General features: G+C 33.8%; 2 protein-coding genes across 3 annotated transcripts; one reads left to right on the top strand and one right to left on the bottom strand.

The window, feature by feature from the left end:
* Window positions 1-303: 303 nt before the first annotated feature.
* On the top strand, window positions 304-7681 carry LOC120189295 (splicing factor 1-like). 2 transcript variants are annotated; one of them, XM_039192608.1, is made up of 10 exons: window positions 304-449; window positions 1749-2080; window positions 2393-2518; window positions 2621-2660; window positions 2748-2830; window positions 5271-5346; window positions 5431-5486; window positions 5636-5770; window positions 5885-6716; window positions 6768-7681. In XM_039192608.1, the coding sequence occupies exons 2-10, from the start codon at window positions 1763-1765 to the stop codon at window positions 7601-7603; spliced, it is 2502 nt and encodes an 833-aa protein (XP_039048539.1). In that variant the 5' UTR covers window positions 304-449; window positions 1749-1762; the 3' UTR covers window positions 7604-7681. The 2 variants fall into 2 exon arrangements, with proteins under 2 accessions (XP_039048539.1, XP_039048538.1); XM_039192607.1 differs by having other exon boundaries at window positions 1743-2080.
* Window positions 2668-10432, bottom strand: LOC120189296 (transmembrane protein 45A-like). Its single transcript, XM_039192609.1, has 2 exons — window positions 9166-10432; window positions 2668-2679 (listed from the first exon to the last, which is right to left on the bottom strand). The coding sequence occupies exon 1, from the start codon at window positions 10338-10340 to the stop codon at window positions 9366-9368; it is 975 nt and encodes a 324-aa protein (XP_039048540.1). The 5' UTR covers window positions 10341-10432; the 3' UTR covers window positions 2668-2679; window positions 9166-9365.
* Window positions 10433-18533: the final 8101 nt, after the last annotated feature.

Raw genomic sequence — 18533 nt, 5'->3', positions numbered from 1 at the left:
TAATAAGATAATAATACATGTCTCTATATTGTTAGTGACCGTGTGGTGATAATCTAATTTAATGAAAATAATATATAAATTTAAATTTTAAAGTAAATTTATGAGTTTGGATTTGAATTTTATAAACTCAACTTGTTATCATTTATATTTCAGTTAATTAATATGATCTAAATTAAAATTTATTAATTTTAAAAATAAAAAATACTATTTTACTATGATTTATAATCGATAAATTCAAAGAAAATAAATTTATTGATAGTATAAAGTTCTAGATCGGGTCGGATTGAAGAAGAAAAATCCATAACCGACTACCTTCGCTCAATCGTTGGGTTAACAAATTTCACAACGTTTTTTCAGTTTTTATTCCTGCTCGACACCTCGCTTATCTCGCTGCGCTCAGTTCAGCTTCCCATCGGTTCGAGCTCTGCTCTTCTGTGGATAAACCCTAGGTGCTCTTCATACCCTTTTTCTTTATTTAATTTTACACTGTTATGTCAGTACATGCGATTCTCATTTCTTATCCTCTGTTTTGTTGATATCTGAGAAAAAAAGTGATGGTTTCTTTCTTGCTTTGGGAAGGTTTGGGAAAATTTTCATCATAAACTCACTGTTTCATGTGTGCATGAAGTTGTATGTGACTCAGTTTATATAAATTGTTTCTAAAAGCTCTTACAAGATCTTTTATTTTTGGGGAAAGAAAATAATACTGATTTTTTTTTGCGGAATTATGATTAGTATGTAGTTTAGCATGTTCATTTCCATGCTATTTATTCGTTTATTTTTTTCCTGCTTTTAATTGATTATGTTCATGGTGCTTTTCCCCCCCTGCTCTTTGATTTTGTTTGGGTCAGCAAATTTAATATTTAATTAAAGCATTTATCAGTAAATTTGCTTTGGTTTACGCTGTTTTCTGTTGGCTTGAATCAATTTGGACTCCCTTTAAATAGTTTTGAGTTATGAGGAAACCCGGTTGCTTTGACATTTTAGTTTCTGATTTTTGTAGGAGAAGATTATGTATACTGCTTTCTTTTGCTTGTCTGTAATGTGTTCCATTACGAGTTTAAACTGTTGTATTTTTATCAAGAACTTGTGACAATAGTAGGTGCATATATCTTGCTCAAAGCTAGCTCTGTTTTCCTTTCCCCTTCCCATTCGAAAGAGAACCCCCCCCCCCCCCCCAACTCTTTTGGCTTCCAGCTGGTTAATGAGATTGGTTAGTCTTTTCTTGAGGGCTTGTATTAAGGACTATAGGATACTGTTAAACTTGGACCACTTTTGAATGATGGCAATCAACTTCTTTTTTAGCATTTGTAACTATAAGACTGCCGCAGCCGTCTTTTTCTATGGCTGTATTATGTTGTAACGTAGATAGGCTCCTTTCTTTTAGAAGTTTTTTTTTTCCTTTTCATGTTACAAATTCTCTTGCATTAGCTCTCTTTTACCAGGCTCAAGGTCTAACAGTCAGTCCATTTAAGAGAAAACACACATTAAATGCTGACTTTTTAATCTTAAGTAGTGCTTTTAGTTTGGCTTGGAGACTTATTGCTCTTGAATCATACTGTAAGATTTTACATTAAGACAAAATGAAGAATTTACTGCTACACAAATTCTTTTATCTGCTTCCTTCCTATCATCTGTAGTTGACATTTCTTTTACCTCCTTTATACCGTTTAACAACTGACTGTATTGGAGGATTCCGCCTCAACTTTGACTAATTTTTATATGCTGCATACATATGTCAGGGGCAGTAGGAAATTGTTGAATGTACAGGATGACTACAGAGGTTGACGAGACTCCTGCTGTTGGCCCTCATGTTGCCAACATGTCTGCAACAACTACTTCATCCACAGCATCAACTTCAGGCCCAAAGGTCTCAAGGTTTGCTGCAAAGACAGGCTTTGTTATACCTAAAAATAAATTGTCAGGTTCGTTGGTTCCTATCTTCCGAGGAGGTAAGAAACCCGGAGGAGATTCTACTGCCAATGAAGATAATATTGATCAGATTCAGAGAAAAACAAAATGGAGCCCTGATCTGACACAGGATGCTGCTGTCCGAAGGGGTAGAGCTTTAGCTTATCAGGTATTTGGTCTATCACTTGGAAGGGCATATCATAGTCATTTTTGCAAGTGCATAGTGAAAATTTACACGTTGAATTTATAAGTTCTTTCAACATGTTTACACTATCTTGAGTAGAGCTGGAGGCATTTGTAGCCCTGGATTGTGGGAGGAATATGTACATTGCTCACCTGATGGCAATTGAACATTTCCCTTGTCCCCAATTGGGTGATAAAATGCCAGTGTCCACAATGTGATTCCCTAGCATGGAAACTTCACATTCCAGGTGCCATTAAGTGACATTACTTCCTCTGTGGTGGTCCAAATTTTGGGCAGACTCGGGTTGATCAGATTACACAGCAGCTGAAGTCAGGAAATCTGGATGTTGGGGATACAGAAGATTCGCCAGTAGGTGCTAAGAATATGGTTAAAAGCACTTCTGATACACAACTTGAAAGTGAGGTAGAGAGACAGTTAATATTGCATCCTTTGTTAATTTCATTTTATTGTATTGATTTATTGGAGATTTTATATTTCCGACTCACATAGAATTTGTTAATGTAGAAAGTAGAACTTTTGGAGATCGAAAGACTGGAAGCTATTGGTAACTCAAACAACTTTTGCTAGATAAGAAAATTTTTTCTTTCTCCAATTTATTCAGTTTTTTACTGTTTTGTTGTTGGACTTCTAGGTGAAATACTTAAATTGAATCCAAGTTACAAAACACCAGCAGATTATAAACCTTTATTGAAGGCGGCAACAGTTCCCATTCCTGTAAGCCCATTTTTATACCGACATATTACTGCATCTAATTTTTTTTTTTTTATAGAATTTAGGCCTCGTTAAAAGCCCCCTTTTGCACCCTCCATGTTATACAAGTAACATGAAGGACAAATAAGGAGGAAAAGAGTACCTAGAAATTTATAGATGAAAACTTTAGTACATCATAAGCAAACCCTCACAATCTGCTAACATCCCCATGGATTACATAAAACTTAAAAACCACAGCTAAACAGAACAAATTCCTACACATCGACACAAACACACAGTAACCAAAACATCACCCTATCCCATCTTTAGCTAATTTATCAGCTTCCCAATTTGCAGCCCTCAAGATATGCCTAATGATGATATCCTTCCCTGCCATAAGAGAGACTATATCCTTCACCAATAAATGAAACATAGGAGTGCATAACCCCGGATTCTTTATCCACTTCAGAGCATTGATTGAATCTGATTCAAGAATAATCCTCTGATTCAGAACAGAACTAAAATTTGCCAAGAGACATAACCCCCTCTTAATCGCCAATAATTCTGCCAAGATAGGAGGACCACCCCCAACTCTTTCTGAAAACCATTTAATCAACATGTCCTTGCTGTCCCGAATCAGACCACCAATACCTCCCTTATCCCAACCCTTTGTCATCGCTCCATCAACATTTAGCTTTAAGAGCCCATCCAGAGGAGGAACCCAGCAAATTGATTGGAGATTACCATTTCCCTGTCTTCCCACTAAATCAGCGAGTTTTAAATCCCCCACAAGTGAGTCTAAAGGGACATGCACCTCCTTGAACTTTGCAACAAACCAGGAAGCTATTCTAAAACGAACAATAAAAAACAATCTCACCCTATCCAGCTTTACTTTCTGAAAAATGATATCGTTTCTGCATTTCCACACATCAACGCCCTTGGAATAAACTTCCAGATCACTGAGTTCAGGAGTAAATCATCCCACAAATTCAAAAAATTCATGATGTTATTTGGAATCACAAAGGACAAATCCCAAATATTCAAAAATTTAGACCACAGACCCCAAACTACCTCACAATGCAAAAAGAGATGTTTAACTGATTCCACTTCCCTACCACACAAAGAACATAGAGGATCATCTATCCCAACCACACCTCTTTTCAGTAATTCCTCCTTAACCGCTATTCTATGATGAGCAACTTGCCAAACAAATGTCTCCACCCGTGGAGGAGAAAACCCAACCCAAATAAGCCTCTCCCAGGTCACCCTCTTCTGCTCACTACCATCTTGATCATAGAAAATGTTGATACAAGATTTAGCTGAAAAACAACCCTCTCAATTCCCTGACCAAATCCAACAGTCTTCTTCACATGGAGATAAAGGAAAATTGTTCAACATAGCCATCAACTGCAACCACTGATCAACCTCCAATCCGACAAATTTCGCCTCATTTGAATGTCCCACACCCAGCCAGCCCCATTGTTCACCCTAAACTCCATTACTTTACCCGATTTGTTACTCGAAAGAACATAAAGTCTAGGAAACTGAATTTTCAGAGGTACTTCTCCCAGCCACATCATTCCAGAACTGTACATAATTCCCCCTCCCAGTCTTCAACCGCATATTCTTCCTAATACAAACCCCAAAACCATATTTGGTGAAGAAATTTTTAACCACACCTCTCCAAATCCATGATGCACGGGCTGGCCAGGAGTTCCCCATCATTATGCACTTCGGGTCCAGTCATAAACACAACATACCACCCTTTTCCACCAGGACTCTTTCTCTGCTGCAAACTTCCATTAAAGTACCTCTGAAAATTCAATTTTCTTAAATCCCTTTTCCTGCACTTTCTTATTGTAATTCCAAAAGAAGTTATACATTAAAGTAACTAATGGTAATCTTGCTGATCAAAGTTTATTAATTTTTGTTGAGTTTGATTCATTTGAATTTTTTTCCTGGTTATCAGCATTTGTAATACATGATAAGGTTCAAATTTATTTTTTCTGTATTTTGATTCTTTATATACATCCCCTTTGATCTAAATACATGCATTATGTTTATCTTTTCCACCCAAAGTGAACATTTTTGCTTGGACTAGCATTGCACTTGCCTTGTATTTGTTCTTTCTTTTTTGAAAAGTTGCATTGTCGGACATTTTCAACCTAAATAACCTAGTGATGGTACCAAAATAGAGTAGGTAATATGTTGATTAAGCCTGCTATGCTCATGGCTCATATGTTATCATCAGAGGTCATGGTGTTTTTGTGTCAATTGTTCCAAACTGAAACAAATTTGACCAGCTAATTGCTATAATGGAATGTTATGGACTACCTTAGAGTTTGTTCCAACTTTCATGGCAAAGCTATTCTCTCTCTAAAATTAATGAGTTTCTTCCATCATCTACCATTGTGCATACAGCACTTGAATATTATGAATTTATGATACTATATTAGTTTTGCAGGTGAAAGAATACCCTGGATGCAATTTTGTTGCTCTAATCTTTGGTCCCGGAAGTGATACTAAGAAGCGACTAGAAAGGTAAGTATTTGGTTTCTGTTGTTTTGTTCTATTGTGAAGGTCATTCTGACCTATTGAAGATCTTACTGTTCATCTTACAAATCAGGACACCGGAGCTACAGTACAAGTTTACGCCATTAAAGCAAATACTGGAGAGAAGGTAATTCTTTGGGCAGGGAGAATATAGTGCCGTCTAAGTTAATTGAACTGAGGCCTTTTCTATTTCCCACTTAAGAAAAATCTTAAATATATGCACGATGATTGCTTAAATTAAGCATTATTGACTTATAGCTAGTGTTTTGTCATCAGGTTGAAATTTCTACTCCTGATGGTAGTGAACCCCAGGATGCTTATGAAGAGTTGTTTGTTCGTCTATCAGCTGACACCTTTGAGAAAGTTGATGGAGCAGTGGCACTGATCGAGTTGCTAACTAGTTCAATATCAGTGAGTTCATCGCTCTGAACATCAAGAAAAAATCTCCAAGAAAATGATGGAGATAAAGAAATGATATTTATTGCTACTGCTTTATGAAAATAACTACTTGTACCTCTTTTGCAGGGAAATTTAGGCACTGGTTCGGTGCCTGCAATATCTGGGAATGATGCTAATGCTCTTAGTCGAACACTTGGCACAGCTGTATCATGTGCGACTGATTCTGCTTTAAATCAGCAAGTGCCGCAACTTACACTAGCATCTCCACAAGGTCAGTTTCAATACCACAATTCATGGTTCCCTACCAGGCTTGTGCCGCTGAATCTTTCAGCACCAATTCTCAACAGTTCCATACATACGCAGCACTCACCTTCAAACCCATCTTCATTCTTTGGCCCACAATCAGCTCCTGCAGCTGGATTCAACTCAATTATTCAAGACTCATCCCTTGTTTCATCCAGTCCACAGCTTCCAAGACAAGTAATACCACAGCCATATATGCCTCCATTGCAGCCTTTGGGTCATACTGGTCCACTTCAAAATTTTCTTGTCCCAAACCCAAATCTTCCATCTGCTCAACCTAGCAATTTATCTTCACTATCACTTAGAGGAAGCCAGCCCCAGGATCTCAGGCCACTCCCTGGCACAAGACCATCGATGCCTGCAGGAAGCTTTTCTGGCTGGTCAAGCACATCTGCATCCCTAGGTCTTAGCAATGTAGCGCAACTGGCTCCACCTGCAGTTTTTTCCCAGGTGCCTCATCCTGTAGTTCCACGACCAGTTGCATCGGATTCTTCTGCCCATCCGAACATGTTATCAACTTTTTCGCCGGGTCAGTTTGGTCCTCGATTAACCAGTGCGCCTGTTAACCATCCTTCCTTGCCTTTTCCTCCTGGTCCTCCACTAGGGTCTTCTCCTGCATTATCATCTGCTTTACGTCCAACAGCAGTGTCAGTACCTATGTCCGTAACACCACCAATGCAATCCTCTTTACCTGTCATTTCCATGGCACCACCACTGAATCCATCTCTAAATCCAGCAATGTTATCGAGACCAATCATCTCGCAAGCGCCACCCATGTTATTATCGCCATCTATTCCAAGAGGAGCTTCTGGTTCTATTCCTGGAAACATGCCAAATTTTGCTCCCATAAATCAACCTGCACCAATACATGCAAGATCACAACATACAAATTCCAGGGATTTCACTTTCCAACCTCACCATACACAGGGCCCAACCTATCCAATGGTTCCAAGACCCGGCAGTCAAGCTGCAAATCCGCATGGTTTAGCCCCTCAATCAGCGGTTCAACAACAAGCACCATCTTTCCAGTTTGGTGTGCCCAATTCTACTCCCCAACAACCGGTAATGCAAGTGTTCCCTAGGCCACACAGTGGCAACCAGATGGGTTTGCCACAAAATCAGCCAATGGCCATGTCTGCTCCACCCAGACCTCCAGCATTCCCAGGCACCGGTCCCGTCACCAATGCTGCTCCTGTTCCACGCATGGGATTGAGAAACTTTGTTCCACCTACCCAAACACCCAATGTGGCTGGTCCCTTTCCTCCCAGGCCTGGACATTCTTTGCAACATCAACAGCACTACCCAGCTTTGCCACCTAGGCCGGGAAGTTTCGTACCTCCAAACCCCCGATTGTCCCGTGCTGGTTTCCCGCTGCCCACCAGGCCTACATCAGGCCATTCTGCCGGACAGCAAGTTTATGATCCATTCTCTCCCACATCTGTTCCTGGGGCACCTCAACACCAGGGAGGTGGTAAAGAAAATGCAAGAAAACAGGAAAATGACCCCGAGTATGAAGACTTGATGGCTTCAGTAGAGGAGTAAAGTAGTAATCATTTTGGTTGATTTGTTTCTGACAACCATATTTGATACTAAATGTCAAAGGTTTAGACTGTTTGAAGATGTTACATTTCGGGAAAATGTAGAATAGAACAGATATAATTATTTTCTTCAAATTTTGATGATTTTATATGCATCTACTGACTCTGCATACTCATTCCTTTGCTAAATCTCACTTTTAAAATCCGGAAAGAAACAAGATGTGGATGGGTTGTGTTTGGGACATTCTGGTTTGAGTAGGACAGGACAGGACTATTATGAGTTCAGTTTTATCACTTAATGTTTAATATATTTCAGATTATTTATTTGGATCATTTTGACTATCAAAGGTTGGACGGGTTCAGGTTTTTGGAGTAAAATCATTATAGATTTAGACTATCTCAGTGACTTAGAAGGCACCAGAAATTCCATGTTTTAAAGTGGAGCACTCCGTAGTTGGGTAGCCATTTGCCTGACCAAACCATCTCTTTGTTAATCTGCAAGCAAGCAGAGCAAAGCTACAATTATTCCTAGCCATTTTAAAGGTCTCCGGGAATAAAAATATATTAAAATTTACTTTGATGTTTGATATTGTTGAATTGAGTAATAAATATGAAAACTGTGGGCGAAAAATAATATTAACATAATTTATCTTTAGAATCAAATCTGACTTGATTTGATTCAACTAACTTAATTAACTGAACTTATCAAGCAACTGATGTTAAACCAGTTCGATTAAATCATGTGTACGTTGAATAAAAGAAATTTATGGACACCTTTATACTTTCTAACACACAATCATATAATGCCCTCATTATCGTATGCCACGAGGCCTACATTTAATATGCATTATCTAGTGTCATCCTTGATTAATCAATTAATGTTATTATTCTTATCCTTGATCATGTCTTCCCATAGTCATGATCATCATCGTCAATCGACATAATATCATCAAGTTGCTAATTATTAATAAAAATTAATTTTCACGTTATTTATATTTAATGACGGAGTCATGTCCATTTTCATTCTAATATATTTTTCAAAATTAGATAAAGAAAAAAAATTGACATTATTGCTAAAATTTTACCACTACAATTTAATTATATATATTTTTTACTCTGACACTATTTATATTTATATTTGTCAACATGGTCTTTCTAATTAATACTGTTAAAAAATTTGAAGTTTTGAATTTAAGCGTCGTCATGTATATATTAGTTTAGCATTTTAAATAATATCAAATTATTTAACCATGTCCGTTGAGTTATCTTCATGCTTTCAATGTTCATAATTATTTTGAGCTTCAAGCTAAAAAAATAAAGTACTTTGTCATTGAATTATTTTATTATTAAATTTATCAAATTATTCATGATTAAAATTATCAAATATTACTATTATTATTGTAATATTATGTTGACCATTTCCTTTTAAAATATGAGAATTTAAATTCAAATTCTACTTTTTAGAGGATTCAAATTCAAATCATCTTCTTATTCATTCATAATATATAATTTACATACCGAATATTTATCTATTTCAAAAATATATTTAAATAATTTTTAAACAACTTGTATACATACAAATCACAATGAAATCACCATCTAACCCCAAACCCCATGGATTCAAACCAAACAATATTTCAAACCAAACAAGACATTTTTCTTGTTGTGTCATTAAGCCCCCAAATTATTGCAAAGCTTAATTTAGACCAAACCCTAAAAAAACCTAAAACTTTGTACACAAATTCACCAACTTGACACATGTAAACCTATCTCTCTATGTCCAGACCTGCAAACCCTTTTCCCAGATGGATGAAGCTTTTAGACTCGTCATGTAATTTTCTTTGACCCTTCTGTAATTCCACGTCATCCGATTCATCACCATCACCACCAACCTCAAATTTCTCATCTTCATGGTGTGCCAACGTGGAATACTCAACTTTCCCCCCATAGAACTTGACCAAAACCAGATAGAAACTCACAGCAAAAATGGTGACGCCGATCAAGGTCCAGCTGAATCCGATATTCACCAACGATTTAGCTCGATGAAGAGCCGTGTCTGTCGAGCATCGGACCACTTGGTGACCCTCTTCGAAGTGGATAAAACAGCCTTTCGGAATCAACCCAGGTGTCCAAAGCATGTACCCCATGACCATAAGCCATATGCCTTGGTACAAGATGCTTAATGACCTAGTAAAGCTCACTAGGAAGCTCTTAGGGTACCCTATTCCCATTAGGGTAGTGGCTAAACACACAACAATTGCACTTTGTAGAAGCAAATGGTATTGGCCCTCAACTCCCATGTGGTCAGCCGAGTGGAGGTGGAACAAGAACAGCTGCTGAGCAAAGGCGACCCCTCCGAGGAGCTGCGTTAGGCTATACTTAGCAATGGAGTGTATGTTGTTGGTCGTGTCGAGGATGATAGCGAACGCGGCGTAGACGAAGAAGGTCATCGATATAGCAGAGTGCTCGAAATTGTGGAGGTGGTTCGACGGGATCGTTCCGTCCGTATCGAACGGATGGTGTTTCGCTGGACCGATGAAGAGTTCCATGGAGATGGAGATTGATGAGCAAAGCATGATCAAAACAAGCTCCAAGTGCCTAAATTTTGACGTGGGGAACCATGGGAAAGATGTGTAGAAGTTTGGGTTTATGGCATGGAGCTTGATGTGATTGAAGAGGTGCCACAAACCAAGTGCAAAGAAGGCAAAACCCGGTGCAACATGCCCCACTAAAGTACCCATTTTTTGTAAAAGATATTAATAAAGAAAGAAAGGGTTGTTTGTGGGGAGAGAAAATTAGGAGGGAAAATGTTTTGGGGAAAGGAAATTGATGGCTAAAGTGGGGGGCTTAGCTTTTAAGGGGGTGTGCTGGGTTGAATTTTGAAGGACTAGAGGCTTCTATTGAGAGATCAAACTGGTTGACCAATCCCAGATTGTTTTTGTGAGAATAAATAAGGGGTTTTAACGCAGTGGCTCCTTGTTTTTCTAGAATACGACATAGTTTTCATTACAAGAACTTCAAAATCTATTTGCGTAAAGTACACCACAAGTCATTAAATTATATTGAGAAGATCTTTTTAATCACCAAATTTTTAAAAGCTATAAAATGGTCATTAATTTTGTCTAATTGCTATAAAATAATCACTGCAATGTTATAATAGGTGTAAAAGTATGATAAATTTTAATGATTATTTTGTAAAAGTATGATAAATTTTAATGATTATTTACTATTAAATGTCCCGCCCTAATTATCAATGTGTTATCATCGTTATATTATTTTTATATTACGTTGATGACATATATCCATCAATGTCGATAGTTTTATTATTCGTAACTTATAAAATTTAAATTAATTAATCTAGTTAGTTAAAGGAATTTAAAATTTCTGTGATTGTGATTTTATTATATTTTCTTTTTTATCTATCTCGTTAATTTAAAAAATAAATAATTTAAATTCTTATAAATAATATTTTCTTTTAATTCTATGTATAAAAAACTAAAAATGCTTAAAAAGAAAATTTCCCCAAGTCAAATAAATTGAACTTATCTATTAGGCCCGTGCACCTAAATATAGCTGCTTGGTACGTTAAATTAACTGTGTAGGATTACCTCTCGCTATACACATTAAATTTAGCACCATTTTCACCTAATTAGCTATAAAAAAATTCTCTTATTAAACCCTTTTACTGTTGGGTAGGGGGTTCATAATCAGGCAAAAATAGTTACAATTTGGTTTTTAATTCGTTGGAAAAATTAAGATATTACTCAAGAAATATATTTCGGAACCCATAAGTATTAATTCCGTTATCATCGATAATATTACAGTAATCTAAAAGTTAAAGATTCCGATACATTAAATTGTGAGATATTTTTAAATTTAAGTAGTTAAGAATTTAGTAGAATTATGAATAATTTTAAAAAAATATTGAGCAATTTATTACTTATTTCTTATGAATTAATTACTATATTTAAAAAAAATAATACTTAAAAATCATATTTATTTGAAAGAGAGAAATTACTAATTAATAGTTAAAGCAATTTGAATTGAGAAAATTATCTCATGAATTAGCCTTTGTAATATGATATCCGAATTAATCAATCAATGAATTTTTATAGTAGTTTGATAAATTTAAAGAATATTTTATAACATTTAAAAGTCGACTGAAAAAAATACATTTTAATATAATTCAAGGACTATAAATATAATTTTATAGATTCAAATTCAACTGTATTTCGAAAGGAATAATTGATATAGATTTCAAAGTTCAAAAAAGGACAGCCCAAGAAACTAGAGAATGCCGATAAGAAGGAAATTTCCATATTAAAAGAAATTGAAAATGACTACGTTGGACACACATCTATTTGAGTGAGCCATTATTATTCTATACAATTATATATATCTGCATATATTTTTTTTAATTAAGCTAAGTTGATTATAAAGTAGTGTCTATTTTAAGTACTCTCAATCATTTAACAATGAACGCTCAATCATTTTAGCGGTCGTTGGTGCTCGAAAGGTATATGCATCACTTTAAGATCATATTGAGCTCTAAAGCTCACTCTTAGTTTTCTACTTTTAAATTTTTTTTATCGCAAGAGACTAGACTTGGCACTTAGAAGATCTGGATCTCCATTTTGCACTTGAAGTAATAAAGTATATTTTATTATTTTTCTTTAAAACGTAATATTAATTTTGAATTATTTATCTATTTATGGATAACTAATTTTTTTTTATTTTTACAACTTAAATCATATAATAATTGTATGAAACTATATATAACATGTATAATATTATAAAAATGTTTTCAAACTGAGAACTTGTTATATACAATTGATACTAAATATTAATTCTCCATAACAATTACGGAGTGACTTTTAGGAACAATAACGATTCCTTTAATCACTGAGGCAAATTGGTTCATGCTATTATTGAAAATAATTATTAATTTAGTAAAATGTAAATTATATAAAAATAATTTAAAAACAATAAATTAAATTTTATAAGGTAAGCAAATTAAGATGAAATATCATATCTTTTAAGTATTCATATTTGAGCATTAATATAATTATTCTGATTTAATTAATTATACATATATATATATATATATTTCTAGTGGTGAATCTAAAATTATTTTCAGGGTAGACACATATATATTAGTCACATAAAAGTTTTTTAGGGCAAACACAATTAATAAAATTAATCAGCAATTGAAGAAAATTCAAATTTTAGTATAAACACGTACCTATTTTAACATAAGAGTGCATCCGCCATTGTATATTTCTGTTATCATATATTATTTCATGTATAGTAATAATTGATTACGCATATAATTATATGAATATATTAATTATAATAATATTAATATTTGTTGAGAGAGTAATTATAATTTTATTTATGCATTGTATTAATTATTACGAATTATGAAAGATAATGTCAAACTGTCGATAGTAAATTAAAGGAGAAAGAAAATATCACATAAATTTACGTGAAAATTTTTGGCAAAAATATCACGAGCAAAACAAAAGAAAATTCACAATGATCGGAGATAATATTACAAAAGTTATGCAAAAGTACATTAACCTTAGAAAACTCGACGTGTATATATATAAGTGACAGACACGATCCGAAATTCTTGTATCGATTATATATTTTTATTCTGTTTTTTAAATTTTTCATCAAATGGTAAATGCGTAATTAGTATCTAAATTATCAGTTATGGTATGTTTTAGTACTTAAATATTAATTTTTTTAAAACTATACATAACATTTAGTTTTTATTTCATTTTAATATTTCGTTAAATAACTAACATTAAGTTTAAAAAAAAAATTAAAGTTTAGGTACTAAAGCGGACTAAGACTAATAGTTTATGTACTAAACGCATTAAGTTTTTAATGACGGAATACTAAAATGAAACAAAAACTAAACTATAGGTACGATTTTAAAAAAATTAAAAGTTTAAGTACTAAAATGAAAAAAAACTGATAGTTTAGATACTAAACGCGTAGTTTATCCTAAATTGTATTGCAATTTTGTTTTTCAATATAACGATATAGAATTTTATTTCTTTATTCATTCCAAACTATAATGTCGGGTTGTGTTTGTATTTTGCACTTGCTTGAGCTTGCACGCAATTTCCTTCGCCACCTTCACGCCATTCCCCTACTTGCCCTTCTAAACCTCCACAAAACCTTTTAAAAAAAAAAGAAAACTCATTTACTTTTTGGCATAATAGACAATTAATTATTTTCTATAAATTGATTTAGAATAAAAATAAAACATAAATCGACTTTTAATAAAAAAATTACTAACGATGTTTTGTTTGTGTGGGTAAGTGGAGGCCTTAGGCAACGACGAAATCGGATGGAATTATGGGTAAATTATTCAATTTTAAAATTAATAAGTCTTAAAAAATTACATCATAAAATATATATGTATTTTGCAGATTGGGTCCAATTATAATACTTATTTCTCAATTAATAACTAATTAATTGCTTTAAATATTTTAGGCCAACGTATCTTAATTAATTACTAATTAATCAATGCGTGATTTAAATTTTGAAGGTAAATGAAAAAATTGTGTTAGAATAATTGCCATCAAGAGATGATGGGGATTAATCTCACGTCGGAAAATAAAATGAAAATCTTGAAATCCAAAAGGGATGATGTTGCACACTTTATTAGACACATGGATGGATCAAATGGGATTGGAGCGATCATCTTCCTAAAAAAAATTAAATTTCTATATATTTCAATTTTTTTCTTTTTATATTTGATATTGATAATCTATTTTGGCCATCCTAAATTTTATAAGTTTATTCTACCTTAAAATTTTATAATTTACCTCTAATATAAAATCTTACTTCTGTACTTGATTAGACATCTTTCATAAATGTAATAACTATCAAGTGATAAGTGGTATTATAATGACTATTTGATTGTTTGATTTAACATTGAGCGTATTAATGAATGAGGTAGACAACATGGGCAACCGTGACACTAACATACGACGAGGATGCCATCATACTGAGTTAGACAAAATATTACACTTTAAAAAAGTGAAAGACATTAAACTTATATAAAACAAAAAGGTTATGGATTTAAAAATGATAATATTGTACATGCTATCTAACGTATCATTCAAGAATTCTCGTAATACATTTATACAATAATTAATTTAAATTGATCTATCAATATGCAATTTGGATATTAAAATATAAGATTAAATCATTTTTATGATATATCAATTGATCCTTAAAATCCTTAGACTACGGGCGAATCATTTTTTTTATTTTAATAATAAATAAATAAATAAATAAATACACCTATTTCATGCGCAAGTAATCATGTAGTCTTAAGAAATATCAATATCAGATAGGATATGAATATAATAAAAAATAATTAACCCATTGCATAAAAATTGAATTAAAATTTTATATACATTTGAATATTAAAATAAAATTTATTAAAAAATGAATAGCGACAAACTCCCCCGTGTTACTCTGGCGGATTACGACACCACCAAAAAAGTTCGCCTCAAGCCTCCAGATGATGCTGACGTTCAAGATCTGGAGATGGCCATTGTTGATCCTATTAGCGAAGAACCGGAAGGCCCTGTGGTAACCGAGACTTCTGTCCCCTCTCTTCTCCATCCGGAGGCTGGTTTACAATTGCAAGAGATGAGCATAGACAGTCCATCTACCCAAAACCATTCCTATGCCTCGATATTGGACAGTGAAGCTAACGCTGCGACTAAGGACCTTAATGACTTTGTCATCGAAGATGATGACATTATCATTGGCACTCGTTTTAGTTTACCATCTATACAATTCTCTGAATGTGAGTATAAAAAGATGGAAGCTAGCATGGCCAACACGTTGATCCTGAAGTTGTTAGGAAGGAACATAGGGCTGAGTACCCTCTCTAATAAAGTCTATGGTCTGTGGCATCCGTCTCAACCATTCACCCTAATGGATATATAGAATGGATATTTTTTTGGTTAGGTTCAAAAATGAGGAAGACTACATTAAGGTTTTGGCCGATGGACCCTGGATTATCTATGGCCAATACCTCACCGTTCAACCTTAGACGATGGATTTTCGAACATCTCATCCTTACCGAACGTCTGTCATTGCCTTGATCCGATTCTCTGGGCTTCCCGAATATTTGTATAACAAGAAAATTCTCCATGGTATTGGAAGTTTGGTTGGTAAGGTTGCTAAACTTGATTTTCATAACGAGATTAGCCATCGAAGTAGATTCGCAAGGGTTGCAGTTTATATTAACCTTACTAAACTGCTAATTTCTAAGGTTGTTGTGGGAGATAAAATTCAAATCGTGGAATATGAAAACTTGCCACTCATTTGCTTTTCATGTGGTCGATTCGGACACAAGAATGAGGCTTGTAGTTTTACAAATCCAACCATCGCTTCCTCTGTCTATCTTCGGAGGTTCATCATACCACGAATGATAATAGTAAGGAGAATCATCTCCCGAGGTTAGTAATCAACCTGAAGTTAACCAGGCATGCTCGGAGAACGTTGATTTTGGACCTTGGATAGTGGTGGAGAGGTGCCGCCGGCGTCATCCTACAGATTCTGCCAATACTCCGGCTAACGTTAAACACGGATGAAGCGACCAAATGGAAGCCTCCTCCTCTAGAAGTTTTAAAGTTAAACACGGATGAAGCGATGCAACCGAGCTCCATGGAAGCAGCGAGTGGAGGTGTATTTCGAGATGAGAAGGTAAGTGGATCGTTGGATATAGCAGGAGAATCGACAAATGCACTGCCCTCCAAGCCGAATTATGGGTTGTTGCATCCTCCCCAGTCGTTTGAGCCTACGCTTCTTAGGAGAATCCATGATGTTCTCAATCGGTCCTAGAGCGTTAGAATCAGTCACATTCCAAGGGTAACTAATCGGCTTGCTGACTGCCTTGCTTGCATGGGATATTGCCGAAGCATGGAGATTTCCACGCTCACTCAACCCCCTCAGGAAGCTCATCACGTTTTCAATTTAGACCTGGCTAATATTAAAATTACACTTGATTAGACATATGCAAGTAACGTATTTCATTTTTATTAATTAATTACTTAATTGAACTTACTGGTGATGAGTTAACGGTGAATCCATTAAGTGATATACAAGAAAGAAATTGAAATTGAAGTTACTGGTGACGTCGTTGTTCCTCATCCTTGAACCTACGTGTAAAGTCGCAAATTTGAACTTGCTATCTGTGAGAAAATCAAGGGTAAAGTATATCACAGCTGAACTATGTTAAAACATTTTTTATTAATAACTTTTTTTGAAAATATATAGAGCTTAATTAACATGTGCATATTGTATTATTCTAATTTAAATTATGAAGGAAAAATTAATTTTTAAAAATTATAAAATAATCATTAAAATTATTAAATTATTTATAAAATAATATTTTTTTATTAAGTTTATATATTATTCATAATAACTTGATAAATTTAATAATCATTTTGTAATAATTTAATAATTTTTTATGATCATTTTCTAATCATTTGAAAAGTTTACTAATTATTTTGTAACATTTAAAAATTTGCTGAATAAAAGATTATTGTTATATGATTATTCATGAGAAATTAAATGAAACTCTCAAAGAAAAGGAATAAGATATTTGAGAACTAAGAGAGAAGCTCTCTTTTGTTGGGCATTGATGGTCGAAAAATTGTCATCTTATCCTTAGAATTTATAGTCTCAAATTGAGATGAGTATGGATTGGATCACGTCAAGTTTTTAATTGATTTAAATCCAAACTCAAACATTATATCATTCGTTGTCATTTGATCTAATTAGAGTTTAGAAAGGTTTCATCTAATTTTGTATTAAAGATTTAATTTGATCTAAGTTCTAATCGTGATCTAAATCCTTATTTTTATTTAATAAAATAAGGGTCCGATTGAAAAAATAAAGATAATTATATATTACAATTATCTCTAAAAATATAAAAAACATTCATAATATTATCTTGTATTAGAGGTTTTTTTTACTCTAAACTGAGTTCAACCTCATCTTTTGAAAAATTCAATTCAATCAATATAAAGTCAAATATTTATTAAAAAAATTGAATCATATAAAATTCATCAAATTTGAGCTCAATACCCATTTTTAATTCCTGACGTCAAGTGACTGTTGACGATGATGGATACGATGTATGGTCATCTCGCTGGCATATATTTCTCATAGAAATTTTATGATTATTCTTTTTTTATCCAATTAAAAAAATTAAATCTAAACTTAATTATCCGAAACGAAAAGCAGAAGTCAAAATATTTCTAGAGTTTGAGAATTCACCGAATTTGGTCAAAAAATATACATGACGGCTCAGCCTCCCATTTTTAATTCAAAACGGCGTGTCCGTCGATCAAAGTCAAATGCTTTTCTATCCACTGCTCACATGAATTCTATTTCAAAAAGTTAATTTATGTTTCTGCAGTGTTTGATTTGAATTTGATTTCCACATGTAATTTTTAAACACCAACATACTATAGAACATTCTTTAGTAAAGAGCGGGAAGTGGGTTTTATAAAGGGATAGGGAGAGAATAAAGATAGATCGAAGAGGTGAGTAGAGACAATTGTGTTTCTTAAGAATTTTAAATTAATATATACATTATAAAAATATATATTTTTTACTAAAAACCCTTTTTTAGCCCTTAATATTTATAAATTTATTTTAAATTATTTAAAGTTCATTTCTTACGTAAGATATTACGTTTGTTCCTTGAAAAGATGGAGGGGACGTGCAAAAGGAAGACTAGTGGGAAGACTCTTTTATTTAAATAGTTGATTAGACTATCACGCATAGGGATCGGCATAAGTCGGATTAGTTTTGTTTTTGGTTCACCCGACCTGAAAATAAGAGAGCCTCCACACGATTAAAGTTTAAGGGTCAAATTAAATAGAGAC

This window comes from Hibiscus syriacus, unplaced genomic scaffold (assembly GCF_006381635.1).
Source record: "Hibiscus syriacus cultivar Baekdansim isolate YM2019G1 unplaced genomic scaffold, ASM638163v2 tig00116954_pilon, whole genome shotgun sequence".
In the NCBI taxonomy this organism is placed as follows: Eukaryota; Viridiplantae; Streptophyta; class Magnoliopsida; order Malvales; family Malvaceae; genus Hibiscus; species Hibiscus syriacus.
The sequence above is the reverse complement of the archived record's forward strand: the minus strand, read 5'-3'. Positions and strand labels throughout refer to the sequence as shown.

Excerpts from the sequence above, each read along its gene's own strand:
- LOC120189296 (XM_039192609.1), bottom strand. The coding sequence starts at position 10,340 with ATGGGTACTTTAGTGGGGCATGTTGCACCGGGTTTTGCCTTCTTTGCA.
- LOC120189295 (XM_039192608.1), top strand. The coding sequence starts at position 1,763 with ATGTACAGGATGACTACAGAGGTTGACGAGACTCCTGCTGTTGGCCCT. Across the intron at positions 2,831-5,270 it reads CGGCAACAGTTCCCATTCCT|GTGAAAGAATACCCTGGATG; the intron begins GTAAGCCCATTT and ends TTAGTTTTGCAG. Across the intron at positions 6,717-6,767 it reads TCCAACAGCAGTGTCAGTAC|CACCACCACTGAATCCATCT; the intron begins CTATGTCCGTAA and ends TCATTTCCATGG.